This window comes from Carassius auratus, chromosome 38, assembly GCF_003368295.1.
Source record: "Carassius auratus strain Wakin chromosome 38, ASM336829v1, whole genome shotgun sequence".
Classification (NCBI taxonomy): Eukaryota; Metazoa; Chordata; class Actinopteri; order Cypriniformes; family Cyprinidae; genus Carassius; species Carassius auratus.
In genome coordinates, this window is record NC_039280.1 from 1,950,211 (window position 1) to 1,964,944 (window position 14,734).

Genomic DNA, 14,734 nt, shown 5'->3' on the forward strand with positions numbered 1-14,734 from the left:
ATAAACAAATCTGAATTGTTCTGGCTAGAAGTAGAAAAACTCTGAAAACGCTCTAAAATTGGATAGAATTGACAAATTATGACAACTTGACTAAACTATCAACATGCTACTCTAATAATTATAACAATACACAGCACAAACAAACAGACAGACACACACACAAATACACACACACACACACACAACTACATTTATTGATTTTATTTTTAATTTATTCTAAAATTAAGTTTTAAACTGAACGAAGTATATTTTAATAATAAAATAAAATTATTATAATTAATTATTAATGATTAATTGCATTATAATTACTTTAAATTACATAATATTAAGTAATACAAGTAATTCAATATACATATACAGTATATATAAATTGTATGACTGATTAATGCAAATCCAGTTTATGTTTATTTATTAAATAATATTTAACATTTAAATCTTATTTATAATGGTAATCATTTATAAATTATATATTTATTATTATTAATAATAATACATTACTAAAATTATTAACAAATGGATGGAACCAGAGATTATGCTATGAATATAATGAAAAACATTTTTACAATACAGTTCTTGCAGTGATGTTCAAATCTGGATTCGACCAGGAACCTTTCTAATTATCATTAAACCACACATCATCTTTCTATGGCACACTTTATTTCCAATGCCTATTAACCTGGTACTATTAATGCTAGAAATTCATTCCTGTAGTTCAAATGCATTTCCAAGGTTATGGGTTCGATTCCCAGCGAATGCAAGAACCAACAAAATAAAAACCTTCAATGAAAAGTAAATTGCTTTATATGAATGCATCTGGAAAATGCATGAATGCAAATGAACTATAAAAACACAACCCCTATCTAACCTGTCCCAGGGTGCTGTAGTGGCTTTCCTCGAGCTCCAGCTTCTCCAGGAAGTCCGTGAGCATCCGTGTGTCCTTCAGCTCTGAGCTCTGCTGGGTCAGTGCCATCTGCACACTGCTGAACCTGACAGAAACACCAACACTCATACATCCGAACACCGCAGCATAAACATCTATCTGTATCGAACCCGTGGCACATACTTCATTTCCACCTCCTTCAGGCGTGCAGGAAGCAGCTGAGTGTGAAGATGTCTATGACTGCTCAGATGATCTACTTCCTGTCTGAGGTTCTGCAGCTCCAGACGTCTGGTCTCCAGCTCTTGCTCCAGCTGGCAGCTCTCTTGCTCTGCCACGCTCACGGACTCGGGGTCTCCAGCCAGAGACGCCTGTCTGATGGAGAGCTCCACCGCCTCCAACCACGCCTCAAGACTGGCCAGAGACTGCAGCATCTGCACCACCTGCCAATCACAGCCAAACACCTCACAATGATCACTTAAACCCAGCTGCTGTGGACTGTCTATTCTCTGCAATGCATAAATCACACTGCATTATGAGATATAATATTCCATGCATGTTGATGATTGTATACTGAACAATTTACAAACTGCATGCATTTGGCAAAAACATGGTTATTTTGCATTAGAAATCAAATTTTGTGTAGAATATCTTATCTTTTGGCAGTCCAATGAAATAGTGAGTCAAAAAGATTTAAAAAAATATGCAAATATGTCCTAATATTTAATTGATTTTCTTTTTGCCCTTTTTATGTTACTTTCATTTTGTTTACTTGCCATTTCTATTATATGTATTCAAATTACAAATTTTGCAGAGTGACATTATTTATAAGATAATTAAGCACATTTTCCATTACAAAATTCCTGTAATGCAGCTACATTTCTTTTTTTGTTTTGGATTACCTATTAAATTTTTAAGACCGTAATAATGCAAATATTAAATGCAACTAATTTATATATATATATATATATATATTTATTTATTATTTTTATTTTTTTCATTTATATTTTATAATTTAATAAGCATAAATGTAAAATGTAATTTAGAAACACATCACTTTTTTACATACATTTTTTCATTCAAAATACACTGTGCAGTGCTTACTATTTATTTATTATCAAAATGTCTTATTTCAAACTGTAATCCACTACATTTTTGTTACATAACCTTGTTACGTTACATGTTTAATCCATCTTGCAAAGTAATACTGTTTTTACATTTTTATTCCAGTTTTGTGTATTTTTTCTGTCAGTTTAATAAAAAAAAAAAAAAGAAGTCAAATCATGATAGATAGCATTTCTTGCTCATTACACTGGAAATGTATTCTCAATGATGCACGCTCTGCATTATGGGATACAGTACTCCACAGTGTGCTCAGTACATTTAGGCAAATGTAGCTGTATGCGCATTTCTTGGCATAATAAATGGCATATTTTGCTCAGTATACACAGTGCATGCTATTTTCTTTAAACAGCTGAAGGCATGCCCTTCCAAACATTCAGGAAAGCCCCATATACTGTATATGTACCCTATAATTTAGCTCCTCTGAGACCTTCAGGACCAGACCGTTCCTCTCATGCCTTCTCTTCAGCTCGTCCCACAGAACCTCCAGCTGACTCAGAAACTCCTGGATCTTGATGCTGCCCGGATGCTGAGCCCTCACCAGACTGTAACCCTCCTGGATGGAAACAAGTGGTTTGTATTAGATTTGTTACATTAAAAAAAAAAATGATGCAAATATAATTAACATTTGTTAATTCATTAATATTCATATTATTTTAAAAGTCTGATTTCTAAGTATAATTTTAGTAATTGTCATTATGGTTATTACATATGTTAATGATATTAATTTTTATAATATTTATCAGTATAATATAAATATATATTTTTTATATTATTGCTTTAAATATATATACACAACCCTGATTCCAGAGAAGTTGGGACGTTTGGTTAAATGCAGTAAAATCAAGAATCTGTGATTTGTTAATTTGTTAAAAAGAAAACAGAATAGAATACTAAAAGAATAGAGTTTGCTAGTGTTGTTGTTGTTGTTTTTCTTTAAGAAAACAAGCAGTTAGTAAACAAAGTCTAAATTCTTTTTTTAAAGAATATAATTAAATTAGATAGTGCTAGAGTTGGAAAATATGTGTTTATAGCCCATTCTTGAAGATGGCTAAGGAAAAACCTGAGATATTAGGCCTATCTATTCACTATCATACAGATCTGGCAAACCAATGTATATTTGTGTGCTCTGGAGAAAATCAAAAGGTTTGTTTTTGTCCAGTGCAGTCTCAGGATTCCTCTCATTATAACAAAACTTCATGAGATCGCGTGATGAAGAAAGACAAGGGACAGCTTCACATATTTAAGCGATCGCATGGGGTTTGATGAGGGTTTGAATTTCCTCCATGAAAGTCTCTATAGAGTTAGAGTAAACATCGAATACTTCTGGCATCTGTTGATTTCATTTTATGTCTGGATAATTTGGTTTTTATTTAGTGCATATTTTCAGTTTCATCAGCTCTGAAGTTAAAACCGGCCAATCTTCGTTATTTATTAATCAAAACATAAAACATTATTTACCCTGTTTGTTTAAATGTAAAAACACAACAAAAAACAACTTGGATTTATTCTCTTAATAAAATATGGCACGCAGTAAAAATCAACGCAATACACTTCTGCTTGTTGGAAAAAGTAGCTTTTTTTCCCCTTTCTACACTATAACAACTTAAGTCATTTCCAAACAGTGCATTACCAGAAGACGAATGTTAGTGCACGATGAGGAATCCATGCACACTTGAACATCCCAGAGCTAACACACTCTGACAGCGGTGCTCACCTTCTTGACCAGCTCTATCCTGGCTCTGTTGGACAGGATATCCTGTTCCAGTGAGGCCTGACGCCTCTTGGCTGCTTCAAAACCGTTCGGTCCGGCCAAACTGCAGATCTGAGTGGCCATCGCAACGCTGTCTTTGAGCCAGGAGAGAGTCTGTGGAGAATACAATGAGAACATGAACACAGCGGCTCTGTTCTAAACACCTAGAGACTTCCCTACATAGACAGCAGTCTACTCCACATGAACTGCACAAGAGATGCACCTTTGACTCATTCCTATAGTTAGACATTAGCATGTTGCTCAGCTAACAACACAACACTCTAATGATCATAATACACAGCACACAAATGAAATATAAAAAATAAACTAAATTTTCACTAGAACAATTTTTTATCATATTGAATGAATTCTAAAAATATTAATTATGAACTAAGTTTAAGTTTTAGTATATACTTAATATAACTTCATAAGAATAATTTGATAATGATATTTATTTTTTATCATTTTTGTCGTGATTTCATAATATTGGTAATTCAAATTATAATTAAATAATGTAAAAATACATACGTTTATTTACATATAATTTCTGAAAATAAAATTGATGGAAACATAATTAATGTTTATTAATTACATAATATTCATATTGTTTTAAAAGTCAGATTTTTTTTTAAGTAATACATTTAAAGTATAATTTAAAAAATAGTAATTCTGATTACAGTTAATGTGTTTATTGAATTTGATAAATGGTATTAATTTTTAATGTTTATCAGTATAATACACATTTAAAGAAATTCTAATTTTAAATGAATAATGATATAGCTAGTAATTGGTATATAGTTCAAATAAACAATTTGTATAAAAATGAGTTTAATGCAAATTAAATAAATTAAAAATAATATTTTATGTCTGGTTTCTAATTAATAATAAACAAATTATATTTTTAATATTAGTTATTTTTATTATTGATCACTACTAATTTATAATATTAATCATGATTATAAAATTGGATAATTACAGTAATTTTATAACATTTATCAGTATAACAAATCTAATATGTATTATATGTACATTATTTTTCCAATATAATTATAGATTTTATTTATTTTAAAAGTCTGATTAATAACTAATTTGATTAATTGACTTACTATGACCTATTCTGCCTAAATGCTTTCTGTACAGCTCACTAGGTTTTAGAACAGAACCAAGGCACCCAATTAAATGAAAAAACAGGAAGACATATTTCTAACAGAAAGAGATCCTTATTTAGACCTGGCTGACCTCTGAACCTCTGGCTGCTCGGCCCAGACTGCGTTCAGAAGCTGCTGGCAGTGTTTTCAAGCTAGAACAATTCCTGGAAGTCACATACACTAGCAGATCCTCAAGCAAACAGCAAAGACCCATCGATCAACCTCTCATGATGTTTATATCAGAGGAATCCGAAGTGGGGAAATGCTCTTCTGTTCAGCTCTGACTGGACTCAGTGGGTCTTTTCGCAGCATAAGCGATTGTGTAACTCTTGTGTAATGGTGAATTAATAAATAGGCACCTTGTCTGCAGAGACGGTGAACTTCTGGAGTTGCGCGTGGAGCGGTGTGTGGCTGCTGGAGTCGGACCTTGGCACGTTCCCACTGTAAAGCCAAACACAGGACCTCTATTAAGCGTGCATCTTTAATTTGCATGTGTGCAAAAATTTTTCCGAAGTGAAAATGTCACCTTTCAGCGGCCGTGTGTAGTTTGAGGACTGCCATCTCTCCTGCATCCCTGCTGTCTGAGGGCTTCCCGTAGCTCTCGGCATCTCTCCCGGCCTGCGGAGGGAAACACAAACTGCGTGTTCATCCAGCAGACAACGCCTACAACGGACCCTTGTGTGCTTGTGTAAAACACGGTGGTCCTCCGTGATACTGAAGAGGTTGGCTGGTAAGCCGGGTCTGAATATCAATCAGCGTGCGGACAGTATGGATGTAATCCCAGAAAGAAAGCCAATTCATTTTTCTGGAAAGTTACAGTGAGCAGTGCTGTTAAACAAGCTCCAGCGTCACATGAGGAAGCCAACATGGGAAAATAATTATTCTGTATAATCACCATCATGTCTCGAGTAGAAGGTCATTGCTTTTTCATGGGCATTACATCAGCTATGAACAACATGATACTCTAATAATCATAACAATATACAGCAATCACAAGTATTGGGGAAAATAACCTTTTTTTTTTAATGCTAGATTATAAAAAAAAGAACAATTATCTCTGTGTGTGTGTGTGTGTGTGTAATTCATATAAATGTATGCAAATTTATATTTAAGATGTCTAATTAATATTAATAATATAAAAATAACTAATTAATAATGAATAATATTATTTATTTATATAAAATATTCATTATTGTAGATGGTATTCATTTTATAATTTATCAGTATGATATAATCAAAAATATGAAGTGGCTCAACTGTTTTCAACTTTGATAATAATCAGGAATGTTTCTTGAGCAGCAAATCAGCATATTAGAATGATTTCTGAAAGGTCATGTGACACTGAAGAGTAATGATGCTGTTGATCACAGGAATAAATTACATTTTAAGATATATATATATATAAAAAATTTAAAAAAACTTTTTTTTAAGTACCCAAACTTCAATGCTATTTGTACTTATTTTAAGCAAAGGTTCACTTAAAACTAGTGCTGTCAAATGATTAATCACATTCAAAATAAAAGTTTTTGTTTGTATAATATGTGTGTGTTCTGTGTTTATATATAATTTATATATAAATACACAGAGTATGTATTTTGAAAATATTTACATGTATTTAATAAATAAATAAATAAATATATATATTATATTTTTAAAAAATTCCTGAAATATATAAATGTATGTGTGTGTATATTTATAAATACATAATTAATATGCACATATACAAAACTAAAACTTTTATTTTGGATGCAATTAATCGGGATTAATCATTTGACAGCACTACTTAATACTGATTATTATGCTATCCTTTTGTTCCAAACCAATTTTGACAGTAAAAGTGAATGAGGACAGAAGACAAAAAGCACAATTAAAAGATATCAAAGATTTTTCACAAATTAGAATTTTGCAACTAACAATAAATGACAATATATATGTGAGAACCAACTGCAAAATCATGCAAAAGTTCCACAGTGCTTTCTTTCACACGGACAAAACTGGTTTTCATGCACGGCACCCCATCGGCTCATTTCTGAGCGGGGCATTCTCTGATTATGAGCTCAGGATGAATGAGTCAGAGTTTGGGAGAGAGAAACGCATGATGCCTGAGAGAAAGAAAGAAACAGTCGCCTGAGAAAGTGCCATTTGGAGAGCGCAGTAAATTTACAAGGCCTAATAGCATTTATAAACACGCCACTCAAAGAGTGCAAGCCTGGAGTTTAATCACACAGCGGCACGTTATCGGGCTATTCGCAAGCGGTAAGCGTCTGAGTAACAAGCGTGGTGTAATTACACACTCCGACGTCTCTTCTCCACATGCCTGCTTCAAATCAATCCAGGCTTTACTGCGTGATGAAAACTAAGGGACAGTGAATTATGTCACCGAGCGGCTCTTGAAGGGCTTCCTCTGTTCGTTCTCAGCGCTGATAGTAATTAGTGCTGTATTTCATCAGCTCTTCTGAGAGTCTTTCAGTGTAAAGTTGTGGAGCGATGTCAAAACACTCTCGTAGCACATATGAAGCATGTGGCGAGCCATCTGGGAGCCATTAGACAGAAATACAGACCTCTTCGTCATGTTTACCTCACGTCACTAAACAAGAAGTCTAGTTATACATAAACACACACATGCTCATAATGCATGAAAATACACAGGTTTACACATGATTGTAAATTAATCCAGGTTAGTTGGTCGTCAGGTTTTGTGCACTTTATTTAACCAGCTAAGCACCAACTTGATTTGAGGGTGTAATTTAACCCTGTAAAACCTGACATGAAATAATGATCAGAAAAAAACAGATACATACACACACACACTCATAATATATATTTGATAAATTTGGTTTTGGGCACTTTATTTAACCAGCTAGACCAGATTAAGAGACTAACGTCACACATTATATAATGTCAGGCTTTACAGTGTTAAATTAGTCTCTTAACCTGGTCAAGCTGGTGTTTAGCTGGTTAAATAAAGTGCCCAAATATATCATATATGTGATACTTAACAAAAAAACTATGCCAGAGATGCTATAGTGAGTATTTGCATAAACTGTCTCATTTTCTCTTTCAATCAACTGCAGTCATGGCAAAACAACAGTCTGAAGAGAACTGGAGTTGGATGATGGAGAGCATTTGGACCGGTGGTGCCGTCTGGCATCATGTTAGTCCTAGGGATTTGTATCTCCCAGTAAAAGTCTCCATAAAGCATAATGAGCACGGCTCTCATACACGATACACCCAGGTAACCTCTGCTACCAGCACTGACACAAGCGACCATTGTTACAAACCTGCTTTAGCCAAGACATCGCCAGCACTGTGCCAGTCAAAACCAAGCCAGAAAACCATCTGATCAAAAGCTTATGTTGGGATGTAACAATTAAAACTAGTCCAAAAAAAAAAAAAATAATGGATGAAACAGTCTATGTTTTACTGGAAATTACTCTTGACTTTTGGCAGTAACAGTTTATGTATGAAATACTGCAGGTCCAGAAATACAACCAAAATTACTTTTTATACACCGAGCTGGCATGTATTTTAATAAAAATACAGCAAAAACTGTAAAATTGTAAAACATTATTACAACTTACACTTACAGTTTGCTATGTTAATATATTGTAAATAAGGATGCACAATATTATCGGCTGATAATGGCTTAAAATGCAATTATCGGCATCGCCCTGATATGAATAAATATAACGATATTTCTTGCCGATAAGAGGATTAACTCACACATGCTCAGGGTGTGCTAGCGATTAGATCAAGTCCAGCAGTGTGGTCATTCTCTAGGGGACTTTTGGATCCCTGCATTTAATTTGATGATGCACAAACAAGATGATGCGTTTGGTGTGTGATAAGAGTAAACTGTCAGTAGCGCGTGCAGTAGTTGTGTTTCTGAATAAAGCAGTATCAATCTCTTAAAATCATGATTTTAAAAGTCAGAAGCTGTAGCTTACACATGAATAAAAAAGTCACAAACATGACGCTTGTAAATTAAATCATTTTATGTATGCAGATTTATTCACTAATGTGTAATATGTTTTTTTTTTTTTTAATGAATTCTAAGCTTTAAAAGATTTTCTGAATTTTTACAGCACTTTTGCTTCAGACCATCTACAAAATGTTAAATCGTAAAATAATATTTTAAGGTTACCACCGCATCGTTCTTAAAAAAATGTGATTGATATACAGTTGATTAACAATTACTTTCAAAACTTTCAATGTAGTGTCATTATAAAATAACTTCATTGTTTATTTAATTATTTTTTGTTAAAAACTAACCAACATTAAAAATAATTTGTTTATAATTTCTGCACAGCGGTGAGTTGGTGTTGTTATCAGCCGAAATGCGTTATATCGGATAAAATATCGGCATATCGGATATCTGCAAAAATCCAATATTGTGCATCCCTAATTGTAAAATGTGATTTCTGTAAACAAAACCTTGTTTTTTTAGCATCATTACTCCAGCCTTCAGTGTCACATGATCCTTCAGAAATCATTCTAATATGTTGATCTGCTGATCAATAAACATTTGCTATTATTTATTTATTATTATTATGATGTTGAAAACATTTGTGCCACTTCATGTTTGTGGTTTTTCAGAATGATACTTTAATATTAATTAGAAATCAAACTTATAATAATATTAGTATTTTTTAATTTAGTTTACATTAATATTTAAAATATTTTATTTCCTTAAATTGTTAATATTAACATATATATTTAATTTACTTATATTAACGATATTATATTTATATTTATACACTGACAAATATTATAAAAAGTGAATATAATCAATAATATTTACTTATTTAACATAAAAAAATGTATTAGTCGTGTGCTGCTTCATATGGTTTTATAAACTGTGAAACGTTTTGTTTTTCATGATGATTTGATGAACAGAAAGTTCAGAAGAACAGCATTTATTTGAAATGGAAATCTTTTGTAACATTATAAATGTCTTTATGGTAACTTTTGATCAATATAATGCGTCTTTCCTGAATAAAATTATTAATTTCCTTTCAGAAAAAAAAAAATACAAAAACACTAAGAAAGGGAGGAACGGTATAATAATATCCAGAAACACATCCAAGATAATCATACTACACACAATGAAGCTCTTCTTCAGCGCTAATGGCCTGTAACATAATATAACAAATGGTTTATGCTGCTATTTCTTTAATCCAAAGAGTGTTTTCCCCCATTTTCTGCAGGTACGTCCAAAAGATGTTATTACAGCCATAATGTCAGAGAGAGAGGATATGAAAACGTCTAGATTTGGGAGTTTTGAGAGAATGCTGTTTGTCCTGGCGGCCTGTTTTTGCCCTCGCTGCACAATACATAATGGAAACGTCTAGATCTGTCGTGCCAGTGTCAATAACACCTCCGAAGGCTTTCCTGAATGCAGTGTCTCACAGACACAAGAGGCTTTGTTAGATCGACAGGATGTCATAAAATAAATGACAGAAACTGACTCATCTACATCCCATCCAAACCAACACACAGAGAAAGAGCTACCTCACATTTCTTCCCTCCTAACTAATTAGTGACTCCGTTAAATTAAAGCAGCGAACTGCATCATCATCCATAAAGAGCAGCATCTGTATTTGACTTGTGTGGCCTAAAGTGAGGTCATTTACAGCGTCTGTTATGTAATTATGTCAAGTGCTGATCTTTTTAGCATTAAGCAGTAGAAACACTTAATGACGACAAAAATCTTTGGCATAAATCTACCTCAATATTGTGCCTTGTCTATTAATATTGTGACCTGTTCTATGTATAAAACAAATATTATATATACAGTGGTGCTCGAAAGTTTGGGCACCCCTTACATAATCTGTGAAAATGTGAATAATAAAAAAAAAAAAGAGAGATCATACTAAATGCATGTTATTTTTTATTTAGTACTGTCCGGAGTAAGATATTGTACGTAAAAGATGTTTACATTTAGTCCACAAGACAAAAGAATTGCTGAAATTATTAAAATAACCCCATTTAGTATGCATTTAGTATGATCTCTCTTTTTTATTATTATTATTCACATTTTCACAGATTCTGCAAGGGGTACCCAAACTTTTGAGCCCCACTGTACACATATAAAAAATATACCATTTCGTTTCACTGTGTACAAGCTGTATAGAGCTGAAATGATAATAAAGCCTGACTCTGAAAACAAGTGCTGTTATTGTTAGCTAAAAAAAAAACTATAAAAATTTGTTTTTGTTAACTGAAGTAACAAAATAGCTAATTTAAGATATTATAAATACTTTAATAGAATAAAAAACAGCACGAAAATAACACTGTTAAAACACTTCTAATTTACCAACAAAATGCTCATAATCACTAATAATGAATAAATAATGAAAAACATTATTACACAGTAAAAATATACAGTAATAAAATATGTAATTATAAAAAAATTACAAATATTTATTCATTTGTTTAAAGTACAGTAAATATATGATATATATTATTACATATAAAAAAAAACTAAAATCAATAAAAAATACCTTTGCTTAAAACACCTCTCAAAACAAGCAGCAACAGTGGCTTTGACTTCCAAATGAAAAGTGCACTTTTACTATTTATTAATTTGCACTAAGTGTGTATAATACATGGCTTAGAAACCATTATTACCACTATTATGAAAAATTGTATCGCTCACTTTTTTGTGTTTTTTTTTTGTGGCTTGAACACTGTGTAAACTAAACAACTGCCACAAAACAAAGAGGTAGACACCTTTATTGCATCCTAGTGAAATCAATAAATTTGCATGACGCTTGAAGCATCAATTCTCTGAATTGTATACTTTGGGAAACATGTGAAAAGTCCTCTGGTGTCATTTAAACATTTCCGTTCAGCATGAAAACCAAAAAGGACGACCAAAAGAAAAACAAATGATATGAGAGAGAGAACAAGAATATACTTAATGAAATAATGAAAGCTGCATACCGTAAACCCCTTCAGACGATTTTGTTCCTCTTTAACCTCCTTTCCCATAATCCTGTGTGGGTCTGTTCCCACGCTGCCGGGCAGCTCTTGGCTCGGGGTTACAGGGTCACTGCTGTCCCTGGTTAACGAGGGGTCGGAGGGGAGCTGAGCTGCCTTGTCGTTCCTACAAACACAAAAACTCAGCCATCAAATCAAGCTGCCAGCGCGACCTAAGACCAAGCCAAGATCACAGAAGCTTCAGCACTGCCTCGAATTATTTTGACACTGGATTCGCATTTGTTGTCACTCTACACAGATTTAATACAGTAACTGTAAGGGACAGATGATCACGGATTACACATCTGCTATTTGCAACTTCCGAAAGGTTTTCTAAACTAAGCCACTAAACACACTACATCATGTTTATATATGCACATGGGAATAATCAAATTCCTTCAGACTTAAAGCTTGAAATGCTAAACTTTTGGAGGATAAAACACAAGCATACATATAATATAATATACAATTTGTGTATATAATATAAGTATCAAACACACACTAGTTTTAATACATTTACATTTCTTTAAGAAATGATGTAACGTGTAAAAGAAATGATAACGAAACAAAGAAATGTGAAGAAATGAAAACACCTCTAATAAGGAATAAAGAGAAGCATTATTATATATAAAATATAATAATAACAACAACAATAATAATAATAATCTAGAAAATAAAAATGTATATTAATAAAATTTTATTTATATGATATATTATACATACACTAGTTCACATTACTAATAAAATATAAAATTATAAACAAGTAGTTATATTAAATGTTAATTATATATTATAATTATATAATATATATAATATATAATACAGATAATAAATATACTTAGAATTTTTTATTAATATAATTCTATATCATAACTATATATTATGTTAACAATTATAATTTATTAATATTATATATATATATATATATATATATATATATATATATATATATATATATATATATATATATATATATATATATATATATATATATAAAGTACATAAATAACATTTCTATTCTATTCCATTCTATTCTATGCACACTACTTTAAGTCTACATTGCCCTAAGAAAATGTAAATGGTGTTTGGCTTTGCAAAGTTTGCCACAATAATGCTAATGCTACTAATAAGCAATAAAGAATAAGGAAAAACATTTATTATACATTAATAATTTTTATTAAAATTATATATTAATATGTAATGCACATAGCATGCAATCTAAATAGTAAAATCCAAGCTAAGGCTTACATTTTTACATTCTGGAATGCATGCAATGAGATTAAAACATTGAAACAAATAAATAAAGTACTCCTAGGTAACATAAAACCTGCATTTTGTTCTGCGAGATTGATGCATGAGAAGTTCATCTCTTTTCTAAAAGTTACAGTAACGACTGACCTGACGATGATTAATACTGTAGACTAAGAGAATGTGGATGTTAACAATGACACCATACAGTATCCGGCCTGACTTTATCCTGTTCATAAATCCAGTCACACATAATCCATAAATGCACAAGTGTTAAAGAAAAGCAGAGCTAGTGTTTGACAGGTGAACTTTAACTGCTCCAAATTCAAGACATACCCAACAGTGAATACAGTATTACACCCGGGACTGTCAGAAACGACTAAAAATAATACACATATTAACAGAATCTGTTTTTATATTATGACTTCTATTTAGAGAAACGTACATCTTTACGCATTATGATTATATTACAATGTTTTTTTTTTGTTCAATTTGTTTTATTTCGTTTAGTAGTAATTTAAAGCTTTCTATAGATATATGTATTATGTCTGTGAGGCATGTATTCGCTGAGTTTCGGTTCATTTTTGTGAAGTGCTCCTGTTCAAGACCGAGACGAGGCAGAAAGCGCATCATGTTTGTTTTCTTTATTTTATAAAAGCACAACATTTTGTTTTGATTGTGAGTGCACACAAATAAAAGTAGACCCTTTACAGTAACGAATTATGCATTACTCTTACCTTTATGAGCACAACTTAAGGCATATCATGATTGCGTTGGCGCCTTTACGTCCTGCAAAGCGTGCTTTAGCTTGCACTCTCCGCAGAACTAAAACTACTAGAAATTGTGCTCTAGCCTCAATTCACATACATTTTCACATATATTTTCGTCCCGTCCATTGTTCTTTCAAATGTAAATACTGCATAAATATGCGGATGTCATTCCCGAAACACTGAAGTGTGTATTTGGTCGAAAAATAACAGTTCTATACAAATTCTGAATGGATTATAGGTTATATAGTCTAGAGAAGCACACACACACAAAAAACAGTGCCTTTATAATCATTAAAAAGCTGTCCCTCGTCTTCATTGTGATCTCATTAAGTTTTATTATCTTTATGATCTTTCACTGGACTAAGCACTGGACAAAAATAAATCTTTAGATTCTCTCCAGAGCACAAACACAAATATGCATTAAATAGATTGACAGATCAGTTTCGCCCAAAATGATAGTGAACAAATAATATCTCAAGTTTTTACGATACGAGCACCCACAGGTTCACAGCATCCAAAAATAAAACTAGAACTGGAATAAATGTTTTGAAATAACTTGTACCCTACCTGCCAAGATGCTCCTCTATCGGTCATGGGTTATGGAAAGTGAAGCTTAAATCAGTCACGGGGTAATTGGATTTATTCATTAATAAATATTTATTAAAAGCTTTTCAGATTCTTATTGGCAGCATTATGATAATAGGCTGTATATTAACTTATTTGGGAGAAAACCGGTTGGTCTATGTGAAATCAGACACTGAGCACCCTCATATAGCCAAAATGGCATGATCCTAACCATTGTTGGGAACGCACTTACTTTAAAAAAGCAATTAGT

General features: G+C 32.3%; 1 protein-coding gene across 1 annotated transcript in view; it reads right to left on the bottom strand.

Moving 5' to 3' along the window:
- The window catches only part of LOC113057467 (spectrin alpha chain-like), a 44,277-nt gene that overhangs the window by 12,441 nt on the left and 17,102 nt on the right, over nt 1-14,734 (bottom strand). The window contains exons 11-17 of the mRNA XM_026224900.1: nt 11,846-12,008; nt 5,427-5,518; nt 5,260-5,341; nt 3,717-3,866; nt 2,406-2,555; nt 1,064-1,320; nt 866-986 (exon numbers count right to left, since the gene is read on the bottom strand). Of these exons, the coding sequence (XP_026080685.1) occupies nt 866-986; nt 1,064-1,320; nt 2,406-2,555; nt 3,717-3,866; nt 5,260-5,341; nt 5,427-5,518; nt 11,846-12,008 (1,015 nt within the window). The remainder of the gene's footprint in view (nt 1-865; nt 987-1,063; nt 1,321-2,405; nt 2,556-3,716; nt 3,867-5,259; nt 5,342-5,426; nt 5,519-11,845; nt 12,009-14,734) is intronic.